The following is a 20006-nucleotide window of genomic DNA, read 5'->3' on the forward strand; positions in this document are numbered from 1 at the left end:
GATGAAGACCAAAGTCCTAATGCTTCTATTTCCATTCTAAATTGTTCCAACTGCACTGAGCTTTAGAGTTTTCTTCGCTAACGTTTCTAATTTCATTATGCTCTCTTATGATCAAACCTTTCAGAGCCTCTCTGACAGTAAACCGCTTATTCTTCTGATACATCCTGGCTCATAACGAAGTGGAAATCCCTGATTTTGCCTCCTATTATGGATATTTGTCTATCCACGAGTCCCTCTTTCCCAATATGAATAATCCATAATGTCTAATGATATAATTAATTAGTATGTTAATGACGGAAAAGAGATTTGGGCCTAGCACTTGGTCCATTCAAACAGTTGTCAGATTTTTTGATTTTTCTTATTATAATAATAGTATTATGTTTTTTTTCTGGTTCAAACTCATTACATTGTAAGATTTGATAGTATGCATTGTAATTTTGGTGCATAATCCCATAATTATTCCAACAGAAAACAACTATTGAATGTTTTTTATAGTAATAAACACTACATATATTGATTAATAAGTTCAAAGGGAACATCAATTTAAACTAAAAATCATCTAATAACGACGTATATACTTCATTTATTTATGTATGAAGGCAAAATATCCTTAAGCCAAAATGGCTGAAAAGATTTTACTATTGTTTAATCGGTGGTTTGATGTCATGAATTCACGAATCCCTGTGGTTTCTAAACTCCTCTTAAGGGAGGGCTTGGTTTACACATTGAAGAGCAACTGGCAATTCTGGATGAGATGTTGGATTTCATAAACTCCATGGAGCTTGATAATCCACCTCTACCTAAAAGTACAGTGAATGATCGAAATTTTAATGAACATGTGGAACATGCAAAGCAAGTAAGAAAGAAAAAGACCAACTTGGAATAATTTCTTCAATTCACTCGATGACGAACCTCTACGATTTTCTTAAAACAATAGGAATATGAAGTTCATTTCGACAACAAGATTGAATCAAGATTTCCTCGAGAATCTTTTTTTAAAATTGAGAGGACTGTCAGGTTAGTTGGTATTATAATTTTCTCATAACTTTTTAAAATACTGGGGTAACTTTCCGATTTTAACTCAATTTAACTTTTTTTATATATTCAGGAGATAATGACCATCCCGGTCACATAGAGGCATTACATCGATTTCAAACTTTACTTCTTTGTCCACATCATGATTGATTGATTGAGAATCCATCCGTAGAGATGGAAAACTTTGAAAAAGATACTTCAAGCCTCTTTGATTCAATCTATACGTCCTCAGAAATAATCAGAGCTTGCTCTTCCACGACATCAATCAAATGCTCAGCAACAATTGAATCAGCATACACCTCCCAAAATCAGGAGATCTTCAAATAAAGGCTTAAGCAGCACAACTACAGCCACTAATCTATTACTGGGTGATTTTGACTAAGACGTCCTGGACGTCTTTTCTTTGTTTCTATCGGTCGTCCTAGATTCTTCTATTAAATACTGGGTGTCTCTCAACCTTTTCAAGACAAATCATTGGCTTGGGCGTGCAGCCACTTGATTGGGTCCTTTTTGATGACGTCTTTGAGGGCATGCACATTAATAATGTTTTTTTATGGAGTCCTCCTTCCTCTCTACGGTCACTTTTTATCTTATAATTCAACTCCCGATTAAGACTCCTTGGGCTCCAAAAACAATTTTTGTGTTTAGGGCATAGAATAAGTATATGACTATAAATGACCCCCCTCCCTCACAAAAATCGGTACCCCCGTCTGAGCCTAACCAGGCTCAATGCATCCATGCTCCCATGCAATGTTTCACCCTCTTAGGTGTCCCACGGTTTGGGCACCCATAAATGAATCACACACTAACTCTATTATATATTAGTGATTAGGGTTATTAGTTTGTTTATTTAAATATATTCGTTTTATTTTATATTATTTGCTTTCAATAGACAAGATTAAGATACTTGAAATTTAAAGTACATAGTGTGTGGCTAGAACTTATTAGTATATGTTCTAGAAAACACCATTTTTATTATTATTCTAGTAATAAATAATTTACTTACACAATTTCCTCGACAGAGGTATACAAAGGTAATTGAAACTGGAAGAACTGAAACGATAGTGAAAAAGGTTAACTCCGGTATTTCCGATGCTGAAATGCATTAATATTTTTCCTTATACACATATTAGGGTAAAATATCTAGGGAATCAATAGGAAGAAGTAAAATATTGGTGTAGGGTTGATTGAACCGTTGAAGCACCCAGCTTATAATGAAACCAGTCTATAATAGTTAATGAATGCCTAATGATTTCATTAGTAGTAAATTATAAATAAACATAATATCTTTTAAAACTTGGGTAACATGAATGGGAATAATTCATAACTACTTAGAGCTAGAATTGCAACAAGAATCATAATCAGAAATATATTTTATATTTTCAGTAAATATAACCATTTGGCGAAACATGGAACTATATACTTTGGTAATATTATTTTGTAGAAGATAGAAATTAAAAATTTAAAAAAATATTAATTTGTTTCCCGTCAACTTGTGGCTGTGCCCCACATTAAAAGATTTTAAAAATATATGCCAGTTGGAGAATAGAATTTAATATGACTAGATTGCTTGGACTGACATTCTATACAACAACACTCAACGTTTTGATCATTTATGGAAGAGGTATGCAACTTGTAAGTGATAGGTTTATTAGTGTGTTGCTTACTATTGGTATTTTTAGTAGAAAGACATTCGTCCCCTGAGGAATTGGATCATGGGTTAGCAATTTATCGAGTGAAACGCTTTACGGATACGAGGAACATTGTTCAAAGAAAAAGTAATAGTTATTCATATGTATATGCAATAGATAGCTCATCATCTTCCCTTATTTCCACTGTAGCTCGATGTCCCGAGGGGTGGCTTGATGCTCCCTATTCATGTTTCCAATATTTTAATACACCCATGACATTTTCAAATGCAGTGAAATTCTGCACTTCAAAACACAAGGCTGCTTCTATTGGAAGAATTCAAAATTCTGGAGACATCGAATTTTTGAATAGTTGGAATTTTTAAAATGACTAATCAAGTTGTTTATTGTCTCCTTTTTCAGAACTCAATTATGGAGACAGTTGGACCGGTAGTTATTGGATAGGATATTCATTTTTTTTAGCACATAATAGAAAAGACGTACGTGTAAATTGTCTATAAAATTAATTGCATAAATATACCTAATTTTTTTAATCTACCATACATAGGAGGAGACCGTTCCAGCCAATGTAAGTTTAAAAATATATAAAAAGGACATAAGGCATTAATAGTCCAATCTCCATAATACCAATACGCACTTTTTTTCCTTAAAAATTACAGTAAATCCTTTTCTCTTTGATTTGTTCATAATATTTCTGATACAATATATGAAATATTAATGGATCAAAATGAATAATTTCATTTTATTTATTTAAATTTGATCAATGAATTGTTGATAAGTAATTATTAAAATGCCTGATATTATATCTAAATTGTTACAATTTTCTAACTTGTATCCAATACTAATTTAAACAAATTATGTATTAATTTGTTATATTCATATATAAAAAATTAGATGGAGTGCACTTTCTTTAAAGATGGTAAATTTATTCATCAGAACAATGTGTCTAATAGAGGCTTTAATTGCAAAGATAAGCTTCCTTTTTATTGTTCACTAACAAAATGTAAGTATGGTCAAAAATATAGTCAATATATTATGTTAGAAAATCTTACATAATTATTCCTTGCTTACACAGATGAATGTCCACTACATTATAGATTATGGGGAGTTTATTGTTATGCAGTTTTAACCAGTATACAAATTCCTTATGAAATGGTTCCCCGAGTAGCCAGTAAATATATGGAAGATAGTAAGTATTTTATTACTTTGACATTTCTTATGTGATTTTTTAATTTCTCATTCACATTATGAATCAGTTCTTCGGGTTTATATTCCTAAGCAATTGTCAAAGAAAGCTTGCAGAGTTCACATAACCCATAAACCATATGATCAATTTGAATTCAGGAATAATGATTGTTCTGGTTACATAGATTATTATCTTTTTGCTAATCAACATACTCCACGTAAGTATAATTACGGCTATTCTTAATTTAGTGATCCACCCCCTTTTGTATAGAGTTATTAAATATTTCATTTAAACTATTATTTCAGGGATTTTACATCCAAATTGTGAAACTATATTTGCAATTCCAAACATTTCATGGATAGAAGATCAAAAAACTGGAAGATGTTATTACATATCTCCAAATGGAACCTCAACATGGTCAAATGCAAAGGAAACTTGTATAAATCTCGGTGGTCACTTGGCAATAATACGAAATTCCATACAACAATTATTGATGGAGAGTATGTCCATTTTATCCGCAAACATAATGTATATGCGAATATATTAGGAACATTTTGTTTATTTTTTTAAGCATTGTGGGGAGGAGTGATCATGGTTGATCATGTTTACGACTTTTGGATCGGATATAAAGATGGAATAAATACTTTATTTTATGATAGATCATTATCGTATGGACTCGAATGTAAATATTTATCGCTTAAGGAGGATTTCGGTTCATGGTTAAATGCTAATTGTACTCATAAAAAGGGATTCATATGCGAGAAAGAAGGTATATTTTATATATCCATACTCTGCAACTTACTATACTAATTATATATGTTTATTTTTTTTAAATAGGCTTGGCATTTAAATCCAATAAATCTATTTCAAAAAATTTTATACGGAATGATCGATGCCCATCTTTATGGGTGTATCATAAAGGAATTTGTTATTACATACAAGAAACTAAAAATACATTCTATGAAGCAAATAAATTCTGCAGTATCCTAGGAGGGTATTTAGTAGAAATAGATACCAAGGAACAGAATTTATTCTTATCAGACTACATCCTGAAATATTTTAAAGGTAATTATACAAAATTATGATGATAACAAATGACACTGTTTCTATTTTAGGGAATATTCAGTTCTCTTGGATAGGCCTTAATTCTTTAAAAAGTTACAATGAGTTTAGAAATGAGCATACGGGTACCAACCCTAGAAACGTTTCTTGGGAATTAGGTTATCCTCATGATTCTATGAATAAAAAATGTGTATTTATTCAACATGAAAATGGAACATGGAAAAATGTGGAGTGTAAACATAAAATGTCTACTATTTGTCAAAGGGTTTTTAGTGATAGTCTTCAATATAAGACCACCTTTGGCAATTGTAGAAAAGTAAGTCTTCTTATACATAAATAGCTCAGTTGGTATACAAATATTACATTTTATTATAAATGCAGGGATTTAAAACTAGGAGTGAGAAGTAAAAGTGGGAGTAATGTACAGAGGGGGGTAAAAATTGTATAACTGTTTTTCATTTTTATAACAAATATTCATTCTAGAATTTTTCTTTTTAAAAAAGCCTGAGGACCAGCATTTTGTAAGTACTTTCAAATCCGAATAAAAGAAAAAAGTTCATTTTATGCGGATTTTTTACTTCACCTTTCTTTTATACGATATTATTTAATAATTTACATAGGGTAGCGTGAGTGACGGTCCTCAATGCTACGAACTAAATTCTATCAAACTTCCTTACAATGAAGCAGAAGAATTCTGTATAAATAGAGGAGGCAGCGTTTTGAGGATTGAAACTAGGTAATTTGAATAAACGAATACAATCATGCATTGATATAAGATATTATGACTATAATCATTGAAATTTTTGAATGTATACATAGATATACAACAATGGTTATAAATCGACTTACACAGATGTCATATGTAACATACTACATTGGTTTAGTGTACAATAAAAACATAGGAAATTGGACCTGGAACAACGGATTCTTCGTAAATTCAAAGTTCACAAATTGGAATTATGATTCTGAGCAATCTTTTGACAATTTTCATAGTCCTTGTGTGATTGGAGGGTATGGTGTAAAAGGCCTAGGTACTTGGAGAATTGTTGATTGCAAGGAACCACACTATGTTATCTGTCAATTTAATCCTGAAACACGAAAGTATGTTTTAAAGAGACAGAAAAAGAAGGTAACAATGAGTTGTACAAGCGGCTATATTAGAATAGGAAATAAGTGCTATGCATTTAATGAAGACAAAAAGACCTTTGCTGAGGCGCAAAAGAAGTGTCGAGAGAATAATGATGGATATCTTGCTTCTTTTCAAAACTTTCCTCAGGCCATTAATGTGTTGAAGATGATGTAAGTTATATTTTTTATTCTTCTTTTGCACTCATAAATTGTTGACGTCATAAATTGCATCATAGTTGATAGAAACTCCATTTTGGGGGCTCAAAGCTAATATTTTTAAAATATAAAAAGGACAAATTTCCAATAAATTTTGATTAAACTCCATCTTTAAGAATAAAAAAGACTTAGCATCTGCCAGTAACACTACTTTATTTCAATGATAAACCGTTATATTTGAAATGAATCAAAGTAATATGCACTAAAAATAGATAGATTTGTTCAATTTTTATTTTTTTTGATCGATTAGGGACAAGGAAAGTAGGATAATTGAAGAAAAAAAAGAAATCACTTTTCTTTGCATTTGAATAGTTAATTTCTATCCACAATATCGAAATAAGATTGTATAACAATGTAATAACATATTCTAATACATATTATGATCAGATATATAGTAAAACTAAGCAATAGAGGGATAAAATTTGATAGACAGTAAGATTTAAGTCCTTTTATTTGTCGGTCCCATTTTGACATCCAACGGTTGACTATTTTCCTTAATCTATCTGTATGTTGCAGTTAAAGTAAGGCATCTGTTAATATGCAAAATCACTAGTTAATGTACCTAATAACTGAACGACACCGTTAATTTGCATAATGACTGAAAAAAATAGTTAATGTCAATCAAGGAGTTTGTAAAATAGTATAAAAAATGAACAAAGGACAGTTTAAATTGAACATTTTTTCCTACCTTAAGTTTATAATCTCCTTTTAAAAAAATGGTGCAAAGATCATAGAGATAAAATACATAGTGATGATAATATGATTCTAAGCAATAGCAAGAGAAATTCTTTGACGTCGCAACAGAAGAGGAGAGAAAAAAAAATTACCAAAACAATCAAAAACATAGTATTTCACAAGATTAAGAAATTTATTTCTATTCACCTTGGTATTTCCCACTATAATTTATCTCCAAAAATTTTATATTTTAAGTATAGCCTTCTAAAACATATTGGGTTTAAGAATAATTAAGTCTTTCAATTTATTAATGATCATATCTTTGAACTGAAACCATATATCCACACTAATTAAACCTAAAGGACTCAGGGGAACGAGCGGACAAACAAAAATCTACAACAAGAATATAAGAGAAAGAAATAAGGTCTTCATCTACAGTGATTGCAGCCACTGATATATAGTTTTTATACTCGCATGATTCTTGATTTAAAATGGTAATCTTTTATAAAATAGTTGTTGATATTTTATTTTATTAGCCTTATAAAAGAATTCAATTATAAATTTAATTTTTAAAAATAAATATTAAGTTCAAAAGGAACCAAATTTACTTTTTAAATATTAAATACTCCAGTGAATTTGAAGGCATAAACTTAAATAATATTATTAGGGAATAGCACTTTTGAATAATTAATCATAATTAATGTCGCCAATAATGTAGAACAATTAGATACATACTTGCACTTTTACTAGCCGAACATTTTTCCTCATTCTTCCTTTCTCTGTGTTCGTCTCTTTCTAAAAAATTGTGCGTGCATCTTAAAACGAATTTAGCAATATCTTCGATTAATTTTTGTCTTAATATTATGACAATCGGGATGGGATATATTTGCTTATTTTCTTTTTCAATTAGATCTGGCATGATTTTTGTTATATTTCCTAAATCATTAAATTTTTGAGTTTTAGTAAAGTTGCGAAATATCCTCGCGACTGTAATGAATACATATTCGAAGAATTCCTTGATAAAGCGACATACAGATTAACCGGTATAATCTTTTATATGGGCCAATATCACTAGTGTCCAAAATAACAAAACTAAAACAGTACGATCAAACAGACAGATATGTCTTAATTTGGTTTAAAATATAGCTACCAAAACAATATAAAATATATCTTTGTTGTTCAGACAACACAGCAAGGTGACTATTTATAGTCACCTTGAAATAAAGTATTATTTTATGGCTGAGGAGTTAGTTCTTGAAGAAAATATACATTATCCGGATTGACTGATTTATTTCTTCTTTTAAGTCATCTAAGAAATCGATTAGATATTTGCCATTATCATATTGATAATTGAAAGTTCCCTTTTCTTTCATAAACTAACTTAAAGCAATTTTTCTTAGATTATTTTGACCCTCTAATGTTGTTGGTGTTGGGATTTTGAACAGAATAAGACTGAATAAATTTTAAATGGTATCTTGAGTAAATCTTCCTATTATAATGAATGAAAATCCTTCATGTCTTTTGAAAAATTAAACATTTTCATGGGAAATAATCCTGGAGACTTTTTACTCGAATTTTATATATTCGAGTAATACACTGCACTACACGTTACCATGATGAAAAATATATTGCATTTAATATTTATTGGCTAATTAAGATAAATAATTTAATTAAGCCACAAAGTAGTAAATAAATGGCTTTAAATATCTTTTAATAAACCTTATGACAGCTGACAATTTTAAACCAATCAGCAAAGAGAAGGAAAACACCCGTTCTTCTTCTACTGAGTGTTCAGTTTTTCCCTTGAAGGTGGGTTACCACAACCAACACATATTTTGTAAATATACGTTTATAAGTTTGGAACGGACCCATAGGTTCTGTACTTTTAAGGACTTTTCATATTATAAGCTTCAAACCTTAATAAGATGTTTTGTGATTTAAAAAGAAATTTTAGAAGCAAATAAGTAACCAAAGTTCTTTTAAAATTTATTTTTTGTTGCATTTCCTCTTCTTCAAACAAGGTTCATATTAAATCACAAAACATCTTCACTTTGATGTGAGGAATAGTTGAGGTCTAGTATGGAACGACTGCATTTAACTAATTACCAAGGTTAATATTAACCTTGGTAATTTATGAGTATTTTTCAATAAATTTTCTTTACATTGGGGGTATACATCTTAATAAAAGATATATTTAAATAATAATAAAAAACCTCAGTATAGCGAAGAAATCAATAACATATTGAGAATAATTAGGTATTAAGTACAAAAAATGAAATGCTCATAAACTAACAATAAGATCTTAATTTGTCATTTATCTTGAATATAATAAATTTAGAGCTCACTGTAATTATCTTACGAATATAACCAAATATGATGCATTTTATATGCCTATTTTGTCTTATAATTTTTACTATTCTCTCTAGAGGTATATATATAAGTGTATTTTAGTAATTTCATATTGCTTGGAATAGTTTGTAACACAGACCAAAAATAGTTCTTTGACTAATAATAGGACAGATTACGAAATCTCCACTCGTCTGACAAGAATCTCAATAATAAAATAGCATTTAAAAATAATAAAAATAAAACAGAATGAATGAATAAGATAAAATAATAATAATAACAGAGAACTCATAAATAGGGAATGCAAATTTTGAAGAATATTATTGACGTTTATTATTTTTCAATCAATACAAAGACAATCGTATCATTATTTTCTTACATTTTAACTACTGTCTTCAGTAAAACAATTTATAGTTAGCTATTATGGTAAATATTATAAGTTATTTATTTGTGTAGAGATCCTAGATCTGAGCAAGAGTAATATTCCAATATGGTGACAAGCAATTTGGCTGTTTGGAAGAATATTTCCGACTCAATAACTTAGGGAATTCTCAACATTTTCAGATATTTCAATACAAGTCTACAGAAGTTAAGAGTTATCTTATATCTTTTTTAAAACACATAATCACTTATCAGTTCCAAATAACTATTTATATGTAATAGCAGAATAGAATATGCTTTGCAGTCCAAAATATCGAGAAAAGAGAAGCTCTTTACGAGTCTAGAATTATCTTCCACTTTTTTTCTAATGACAAAAGAGACTCATTAGTAATAAAGAAATCAGGGGTTTGCTTTATGTATACAGGTTATATAATTATCTGTATAGACCTAATATCACTAAGTCCAACTTATAGATGGAATTGGTATAAATTAGCTTGAGGTGAGTGATTTCTCAGTTACATACGTCAAGAACAATGAAGGGCTCTAATTAAAGAGATAGTTTTCTTAGACTAGGAGACGAAGCAGAGATGACTCCCAAGAATTTCATAGAAGGCGCTGTGCATGGAGGTTGAGAACTCTCTCCGTTCCTCTCTGGGTCTTTCGGTTGATTATTCTGTCATTTTATGGAACTCCTCCGTTTTTATATATTAGAAGTATACGATGACTCGATAGAAGATCTGGAGGAATTTATGTATAGAGACAATAATTAACAAGATCAGATGTCACTATCACAGACACTGATATTAAAAGGACCTTTCTCAATGAACGATCCTTTCATTAAAGGCCATAAGATCCAACGAGTGAAGCACTGGTTCAATGGATCTCGACTTAAGGTTCGAGATCCATTGAAAAGACCATGATATTGAACAGAGTATTAAAGGGTGTGTGAATGGTATATTCCTAGTTATGGAAAGGATGCTGATCCATATATCCAATTGCTCTCTAGGAGAGATTGATCCAAATTACCAAGAATTAAATGTCTTACCGTGCAGTTACAACTCCTTTCTTCACCTTCTACTGGCAGTTGAGTAGGGATTGAATATCATCCACCTTGTGATTTGGGGAAGAAATCGTGACTCGTGAAGACTCTAGAAGACTCCAAAACATCCCAACAGTAATAAAAAAATAACCATTGTCCATATTTGCAGTAGAGCACAAATTCAAACATAAATAGAATTGATATTTGTGATATATACTATTTAGTATTGATTTGTGCGTTATAGACATTAACGACACTAAAGGACTCTTATATTTTTTCTTCAGTCACGTTACAAATAATAATAAGCAATGAATTAATATCATAGAAACTATGAGTTCTTTAAATAAACAAGATGCATTGATGTATTGAAGAAGGAAATAAATTGGTCCTAATGACTAATAACTTGCCAGTTTATTTTTTTTCTTAAAATATAATTAAACATAGCGATGAGGTTGTGCAGTAGATTTGGTGCCTCTCCAATTATTTAGGGAACTCATTGATACATAATAACATCTTTGTTTATTTCAAAACGCTCGTCATGATAGAACATTTTCATGTGACGTGAGCATTGTTGATGTTGGACATTATTGGGACCTAATAAGCCAAATGTTACAACAATGAAGACCTTTTTGTATTAATATTAAGGAAAAAACTAATGAATGTCAAAATGGGACCTACCATTACTGTATATCAAAAAAAATCTATAGGGGTTTCTGCAGGGTATGGGCTAGAGGGGCTTTAGTTCCCCTCAAATACTGTTTTTATTGTCAACACAATATAAAATTATTGGTTAAAAAAATATTAAATTACTATGCTTCTCTTGTAAAAAAAAACACCTCAAAATAAAATCTTGCAGACCCCCTTGATATTTTGCTTAGTTTTATTATATATCTAACCCTAAAATGTATTAAAACTATGTTATTACATCGTTTTACAATCTTAACTCCATATTGTAGATACAAATCTAGGTATCTTCGCTGATTATCCTACTTTTCTCGTCAATAATCCATCAAAATAAATTGTACAAATTGAGATTTTTCATAGGGATTTTCAGTAGATATTACTTTGATTAGATACAAATATCTCTATTTATCTTTGGCAAAAAGTATATTCAATGCAAGTGTTTATTCTTTAAATCTATTTGAAGGACTTTCATGAGGATTTATTGGAAATTTGTCCAATTAATGCAATACAAATATAAAATATGAGCCCCAAGATGGTGTTGCCTTTAATTATGATGCACTTTATGATGTCAGTGAAAACCCTTAATAGCTGGATCATCAATCGATCATCGTATATATTTTTAGGAGCTTACATTCTTCTTCACATGAAATTCTGATTGGATTAAGGAAAAGTCCAATAAATGGGGATTATATAAATGATAATCCTTTTGTTTTGTATGATGGCTCATTTGACGACACTAGCTACTGTTTTTGCCTAAGAAATAATCTGTTGATCGGCTGTATGTGCAATGAGAAGAAACCATTTATATGTGAAAATTTTGGAGGACCCCAAGAAAGCAATGTACTTATTATATTATTGATATCTCTTGGTATAATGTTATTAGTATTGGGCGTGTTTATCCTGGTGGGTTTCTGCCTTTTAAAAATAAAAAAAAGGCACGAGTAAACTTTGTGACTGCATGTCAATAAAAAACTGTTCGTTATTTTTAGTAAATTTTTGATCTATCTATCCTGCATGCTGACTACCGAGCTAATTTAAAATTTTTATAAAGACATAAATATAGTCCCATATTCGTAAGTGGTGTTTGAGATTATTATTATTCTTAGGTGTAAAAATATTTTATTTTTAAACACATTAGTAATTTTCGTGCTTCAAAAATTAATTTATTCTGGTATTTTCACTCCTACAATTAAGAACAACTTTAAATCACAGAACCTATTCATTTTGAAAATTGTTGAAGTTTGAAGATTATAACGAATAAAGCTTTTAGAAATAAAATATCAATTGGTCTTTGCAAAATTATACACGAATTTACGAGTACATTGTACGTGCATAAATCAGGATGGATGTGGAACTCAACTGTAGCTCAAGGAATACTAAAACAACTGGAAGTGCGTCTTAAAATCAGGCTCACTTTTTTACACACTCAGAGGCTGTCATTCTTCCTTTGTTTTATAAATTATAACACAGACAAAACGTTGTTCACAATAGTCTATTAATTATTTTAGTTTTTACTTACTTAATAATTAATCATCATGTACAATTTTTCTGCTACTGGATCAAAAGTCTTGTTATTTTAACTAAGGTTTACATTGTGAAAACAGAATAATGTAATTACTAATATCTAGACTTTATGTCTCTTGTCATTTCTAAAAATACAATTTGTAGTTTTGTAGGAACGTACAATTTAGGTATGTTAAAAAAAATCTAATTCATTTTTTTTCCTCTTAGGCCTATTTTATCTAAAAGATAATGAAGTGTCGACCCCCAATCTGAGCCAATTCGCTGCAACATAAGTATTCCGTACATTGAGCTATATCCTATATCTTAATGATATTAAGTATATCCTACTTTGGAAGCGCCGACCCCCCCATCAGAGTAAATTCGCTGCAACATAAGTATTTCGTACCTTGAGCTATATCCTACTTTGTTTGAGCTTAAGCCCAGCTTGAATTTAATATTTTATATTTACAGCCCTCAGACTATTAAAAGGCTGTGCACCTGGCAAATAGTCTGCCCACACTAGCTTTAAGCCTGTTCACATTTAATAAATGCCCTATATATCTCTCACAAGAGTTCCTTATACTTAATTTCTAAAATTAACGCACTTTCCCTGCCAGAAAGCTAATACTAATGGATTCTTATAAGCATATTTCCATCTATAACCCTCTCCTCACTCTCCCCACTCCAACTAATATCACATCAGGGTGGAACTTTGGCTCCTTACTAGGATTATGTCTTAGTACTCAAATCTTGACTGGAATCTTCTTAGGGAAGCACTATTCCAGAGAGGTATCCACCGAATTCACATTATGCGGGACGGGATGGAACGGATGGGAATTTGAGCTATTCATAGAAATACTGCAAGACTATTTTTTATGTGTTTATACGTGCACACAGGCCGGGGGCTTTACTACTCCCCCTATAAGCTCACCTCAGTTTGAACTGTAGGCCCCTTGATTTTAATCTTAATTATAGCTAGAGCCTTTTTAGGGTACGTCCTCCCCTAGGGACAATTGTCCTTTTGGGGCCCCACAGTAATCACTAACCTTTTTTCAGTTATACCCGTCATTGGGGACGAAATTGTTAGGGTAGATAAAGCTACTTTAAGACAATTCTTCGCCTTACACTACCTAATCCCCCTTTTATCCACAGTCGGAGTTATGGCCCATACAATTTTCCTCCACTCTACAGGATCCTCAAACCCTCTAGTGGCCCCAGGAAACTATTATATGATCCCCTTCGATCCTTATTATACCCTCAAAGGCGCTTTTGGCTTTGGACTTATTTTTTGCTGTATAGGGGGCTTAATCTCCTACTCCCCCTGACTATTAGCAGACCCTGATAATTTTTATCCTGGCTGACCCTTTAGTAACGCCCACCCACATTCAACGAGAGTGGTACTTTCTGTTTGCTTACGCTATTTTCCACTCAATTCCAAATAAGTAAAGGGGAGGGGTGGATAATTGTTTTAGCTCTTTCAATAAGAATTCCGACATTTCCCCGTTTTTACTCCGGAATAAGAGTATCGTCATTCCTGCTACATTTAATCCCACAAAAATACTTGTATTTTGGTCCTTTATCAGAATTTATTTCTTTTGACTTGGATCGGATCAAAGCCAGTAGAGGGGGACTATATTAAACTGGGTCAAGTTTTTACTATTATTTATTTCGTTGTAGGCTTATTTTTACCTTACTCGGACGAACTCTGAGCAGCGAAAATACTATAAGTTTGAAGTCAATCGACAGGCGTTGTGTAAGTGCTCACATTAATACAAATATTATTCACCTCTTTTGTGCTTAATAGCTTAAACCTGAGCCCGAAATTAGGACATTCGCAAAACGTCCTTAATCTAAGGTTTCTGAAACATACAAAGACCTCAATAACCTAAAAACATAACTTTGAATTAAACTAAAGCCTTGGCCTAGTACTTTAATTAAGAGAAAATCTAATTTATAATTTAAGGTTTTGTTAAACTACTTAATTGTAGGTAGACTAAAGTTTAATTTGAGGCATTAATCTTTTCATTGTAAGTGAAATATAAAGATTTACTATGATTAATAATCAGTTTAACTTCTAAATCTCTTAATTGGAAATTAAGTGTAATTATTAACCTAACTGAATATTTAGAGAAGCTCTTTTTTTCATTAACAGTGAAACGTCTGATGCAAGACCTTAAGTAATTTCTTTAATTCATGGGAATTAGGTAGCATTTATGAAAAGAGGGCCGCGCTATAGTTAGAGTAAAAATTTAACATCTTTATTAGATTACCTTTTAAGCTAACTGCTATGGTTCTCCTACGCTTTAGCAACTCTTATACTAATACTCTTACTTTTTTTTCCTTTTTTTTTGCCGCACTTAAGGGTTATATACCTGTCTGTTAGCTCTCCCATCCCAACTTGCCTCTAGGTGGTTCTTATTTAATAAAGAACACTTACTTATCAGACTACTTTTTTTAGAGTCTCTTACAGCTACCATAATTCCCATTTGCATTTTGTTTTCAATCTTTAGCCTTACTTCCTTCACCGTTCGTTAGGTTCTTATTTATTACAATTTGGAGTGTGTGAAGCATGTGCGGGCGGCCTTGCTACTCTTCTTTCCTCGGTACGTTCTAAATCTATGGAGCTATTCCACACGACCTTTTTTACCCACTAGAGAAGCCCCTTATTGAGTAGTTTAATAAAAATAAGTAAATACTTGATGCTGTAGCCCAAATAATTATTTGGGCTAATCTCTTAACCCTTTAGAACTCAAACCCCTACGTGCTAAACACCTTAAAATATACTTTTAAGCTATTTTTATAATGAAATCATAACGTGATTACACCCTAAAAGTAAGGCTAGCCAGACGGCAAGCTTTAATTGTAAATTAAATTGTGTTAACCCCTTGGAATTAAAGCCCCTTCACTACCTTCCACTATCTTCACCACCCTAAATAAGCACAAAAGTAGATAGAAAGTAACCATAAGAAATATTACAACCCCATTATTTCTGTACAACCTACCCATGTAAACTTTAAAACCTTCCAGGGACTCTTAATACTAATCCGAGGATTAAGAACAAAAGTAGAACCCTCCGCCTGCCCCTTTTAACTAGTTTGTCGGAAACCCTTATACTCGAGGTGTAAGGAAGTAGTACCATTATCCCCCTAAAAAGACGATCACTAAGGTATATCTCAATCACTGAGTACAAAAGACACGGACCACTCCCCACCTAGCTCCGCTTAAGGCTAAAACCAGTAAACACAACATAAAAGGAAATTTAATAGCTATTTCCATAACTATTACTTTGCTACGACTTATCTCCTAAGAGAGTGACGGACAATTTGAACTAATTACTAAGATATTCAGCACTTTTTAACTTACTATTAAATACTTTATTTCATAATATAATGCAACCTATAAATATTAACTATATAAAATATTACTTGACTAAAACAATTTTTAAATAAGATTAGACAGCATACTTTAAAAAAAATAAAACGTAAAGAGTAAATTCTATTAATACGGGTTTCCCTAATTTGAGAGAGAATTCTGCCATTTGAGTTTAGTTTTCTATTCAGTACTACTAAAAAACTTACCATTATTATTATTCAGGGACTAATCTGATTCATTTGACTATTTCCAATTAAGTTCACTAATCTTTTTTTAATATTAGTTTTTGGTGTTCAAATAACTATTTTTCTAAAAGTATGACCGCGAATGCTGGCACTTTCTTATTCAGAACTTAAAAATCTCTACTTCTCTTTTTATTTAGTAAGTTTATATACTGCGAGTACGCTCTCATTACATGTAGATTAGAATTTTACATAGGTCATTATTCCCAACAAGTAACTTAACCAGCCAAAGCTTCCCCCCACTCTAAGCGGGATTTGTAATTAATTAAACCTAAACTCCTATTTAATAAATTATTTTTAGAGTGGCGCTAAACATGGGCTACCCCTTTCAAAGTATAGGGTTCCCGAAATATAGCGGCTATTTCGATAGAATAGTTATGCGATCCTGCCTCTATTAATATACTATAAGGACTCTTACCTTTTGCATTATGGGTAAACAATAAATGTTAATAAGAATCCTCCCGATTAAAAATATTCATTTTCTCTGCAGGCCTAGGTAGAAAACTAAGCTACAAAGTAAAAATAAACACGATATATGGTACTTTTTAAAATCTGGTTCCCAATGAAATAAAACATTTAGAAAAGAGTTTTTAAATAGCTTATTTGGCTTACGCTAAGTATCAACCAGTAAGCAACGTTTTAAAAATATTTGAGGGATGACAATACCTCCTTATAACAAATTGCTATTGACTTACCTTATTTATTAAGCTTCTCTTCTTATTTGGAATTATAACTTTAAGCTTGTTTACACCAGTAAATATACTTTTAGCCCTCTATTCTAAATCAATTTTATTTATTTTATATTTAATACAAAATAAATAACTTGAGATTTTCCAAACTGTTTAACAAAGGCATAGTAGAATTTAATTCTATGTATCTGGCATTGGTTTATAATGTTTATTTTTCTAAGTTGAACATTGGCTATTTGTTCCGCTACAGGCTGGAGTTGGTAGTGGAGAACATGGGTGGCCATATTGAATAGACATGTCTCTAAGACTCTCATTTTTCATGTTAAATAAATTAATTCGTCGATTACTTTAAAAATTACAGAATTATTTAACTATTTTTAAGTTTTAGACGCGCACACATGTATAAGGATTCCTTGAAGCAAATAACTTTTAGGATAAAATGTAGTTCAAACATTTCTTAGTATGTATTGTTATGTAATGATTTAATTAAAAACAAGTATCTTAAACTAATACTTTATTGATACTGAAATATAATTGATAGTAAATTTAAGATGTTGAATTCAATTGAACAAGTGGACCATGCGTTAATTATCTTTCTCTTGCCATATCTTTGAAGCTGTTGGCTTCATTGATTAAATTTTTTTCTACCAATAAAGTCAATGCGTCTATACCAATTACTATTACTTTTCAATGTTTTGAAAGAAGCGACTATGACCAGGAAATTAGATATGTGCTTGCAGAAGAGGATATCCTTGTATTTGAATTTAAAACTCCAGCCAATTTTTCAGGTATTACAAGCTTGGCATACAGATTAAATTACTTATTACTTATTGGCTATTCATTCTACATAAATTTAAAAAGTCAAAATTTAAATAAAATTTGTTATTATCATAATAGTGGCTATTTGTCTAAACCCAAGAATCGTTTCATACCACCGGTTCCTGAAAGACCTTGCAAGAAGGAAGGCTTGGATTTTGGCTTCTCGAGGAAAAGACAATTCAATACTGATGAAGCCAGAATGTGTGCTCATCATTTTGATCCTTTGTGTTTCAAAAGAGACTTAAGGAATGAACTTTTGGGAACTCAAACTTTTTTGGAACCTAATTCTTTTCCGACTTGTCACTTGGAAAAAGACTATGTAAGCCCAAAAAAAAGATAGATTTAACAGAGTTGCCGATAGAAGAAGGGAAAATGATGTTCTGGGACTTATGGATTCTATCATTTTGTCAAATAATATACCAGAGTCTGAAGATTTGAATCAAAAAGCTGCCCTAGATCATTCAAAAGAAGTATATCTTAATGATACCAGTATTCAGTGTAACATTATACAGCCTTATTCAATATATATATCAGAAAATGATTACCTTAAGAAAATACTTTTGAAAGCAGAAAATGATATTTCAAATTTGCGTAAGGAAAACAAGTATTTGAAGAGTAGGAAACATGAGATATCTATTGTAAAAAAATATATTGGCAGCAAGCTTGGGCCAAGCTTTCACTGACAAAACGTATATTATCAGATAAGAATACCAAGTTCAATCGAGGCTATAAAAGAGATGAAATTATATCTTCTCTTGTTTTAAGATGCACTAGCTTCAAAACTTTTGAATATCTGAAGAAAAATAATTCTTTAGCTCTTCGAAGCCAACAAACTCAAGAGAAATGGCTTCAACGATTTGACTGCTCATTTGAATTTCAACGTGACAGAATTAGAGCCTTGTAAGCGATGCTCCGTATTTCTGACAATAATGAAAAGTTAGCTATCTTAGCCTTTGATGAGATTGATATCAAGATATGAAATGCATTTGAAGAAACAGCAAATAGTTGGTCCTTGCAAGAAATTTCAAATGTTAATTATGCGTAGTTTAGTCAGTCACTGGAAGCAGCCAATCTTCTTTGATCTTGATAAAACCATGACAAAGGAGTTACTTTATGCTATAATAAATGAAATGGAGAAGCATGGGTTTAGTATTCGAGGAATCACGATGGACATGGGAAATGTATCTCTAATTTACCAACTGTCATTAAATGATAAAAGTTACTCGTTTGTAAATCCATATGACCCCTAACGCAATGCTTATGTATTTCCCGATTCATGCCATTTATTGAAGAGTGCTCGTGATCATTTACTAGATAAAGGATTTGTTACATTTTCAAGGGATGACACACGTTCAGCTGAACTTAAGAAGTCTTATTCTAAAAAACTTCTAATTGAAGATGGCAGTAACCTTAAGATAGTACATAAACTCAGTGACATTCATTTAAATTGCAAGGGAAATGCTAGACAGCGTATTTCATATGCATCTCAATTACTATCAAGAACAAGTGCTAAAGCGATATCTTTTATATTAATGAAAATTGATACAGAAAACGCGGAACTAAAAGAAGAATTAATTCTTGTATTTGACACTTGGTTCGATGTTTTAAATCCCAGTAGAACATTCGATAAGAAGAAAATGTTATTTGGGTTTGGAATACATTGGGAAGAACAGCGATACGTATTAGCCAAAATGGAAGTTCTCATTCATTCTATGAAAATTACAAATAAGGAAGGTGATAGATATTTAAAGAGTTATCTTCCATGGTAAAAAGGCATACTAATCTCAATTAAATCTTTAAAATCCTTATATACTGACTTAGTGGAAAATTGTCCTCTTAATTATATTTTGACTGCCAGATTAAATCGAGATTGTGTGGAGAATTTCTTTAGTCGGTAATTTAAGATGAATTAACTTTAACACGCACATACTTATAGTAAAATATTTCTTAATTTACTCAATTTTTCTCCATTTAATTAAT

At 31.2% G+C, this 20006-nt stretch overlaps 1 protein-coding gene and 1 long non-coding RNA gene across 4 annotated transcripts; both read left to right on the top strand.

Moving 5' to 3' along the window:
* The first annotated feature begins 2446 nt into the window (after positions 1–2446).
* On the top strand, positions 2447–3226 carry LOC121125619 (uncharacterized). Its single transcript, XR_011782056.1, has 4 exons — positions 2447–2659; positions 2718–2813; positions 2877–3035; positions 3087–3226. It is a non-coding gene; the product is annotated as an uncharacterized lncRNA (long non-coding RNA).
* A 539-nt stretch (positions 3227–3765) lies between these two features.
* Positions 3766–12383, top strand: LOC121125687 (C-type mannose receptor 2). 3 transcript variants are annotated; one of them, XM_040720885.1, is made up of 10 exons: positions 3766–3873; positions 3941–4087; positions 4176–4370; positions 4442–4639; positions 4708–4935; positions 4986–5248; positions 5436–5453; positions 5553–5668; positions 5752–6231; positions 12025–12383. In XM_040720885.1, exons 1-10 carry the CDS (start codon positions 3837–3839, stop codon positions 12344–12346), a joined length of 2004 nt encoding a protein of 667 aa, XP_040576819.1. In that variant the 5' UTR covers positions 3766–3836; the 3' UTR covers positions 12347–12383. The 3 variants fall into 3 exon arrangements, with proteins under 3 accessions (XP_040576819.1, XP_040576820.1, XP_040576821.1); XM_040720886.1 differs by lacking the exon at positions 5436–5453; XM_040720887.2 differs by lacking the exons at positions 3766–3873; positions 3941–4087 and having other exon boundaries at positions 4241–4370; positions 4418–4639.
* Positions 12384–20006: the final 7623 nt, after the last annotated feature.

The sequence above is a fragment of the Lepeophtheirus salmonis genome, chromosome 10 (genome assembly GCF_016086655.4).
Source record: "Lepeophtheirus salmonis chromosome 10, UVic_Lsal_1.4, whole genome shotgun sequence".
Taxonomy (NCBI): domain Eukaryota; kingdom Metazoa; phylum Arthropoda; class Copepoda; order Siphonostomatoida; family Caligidae; genus Lepeophtheirus; species Lepeophtheirus salmonis.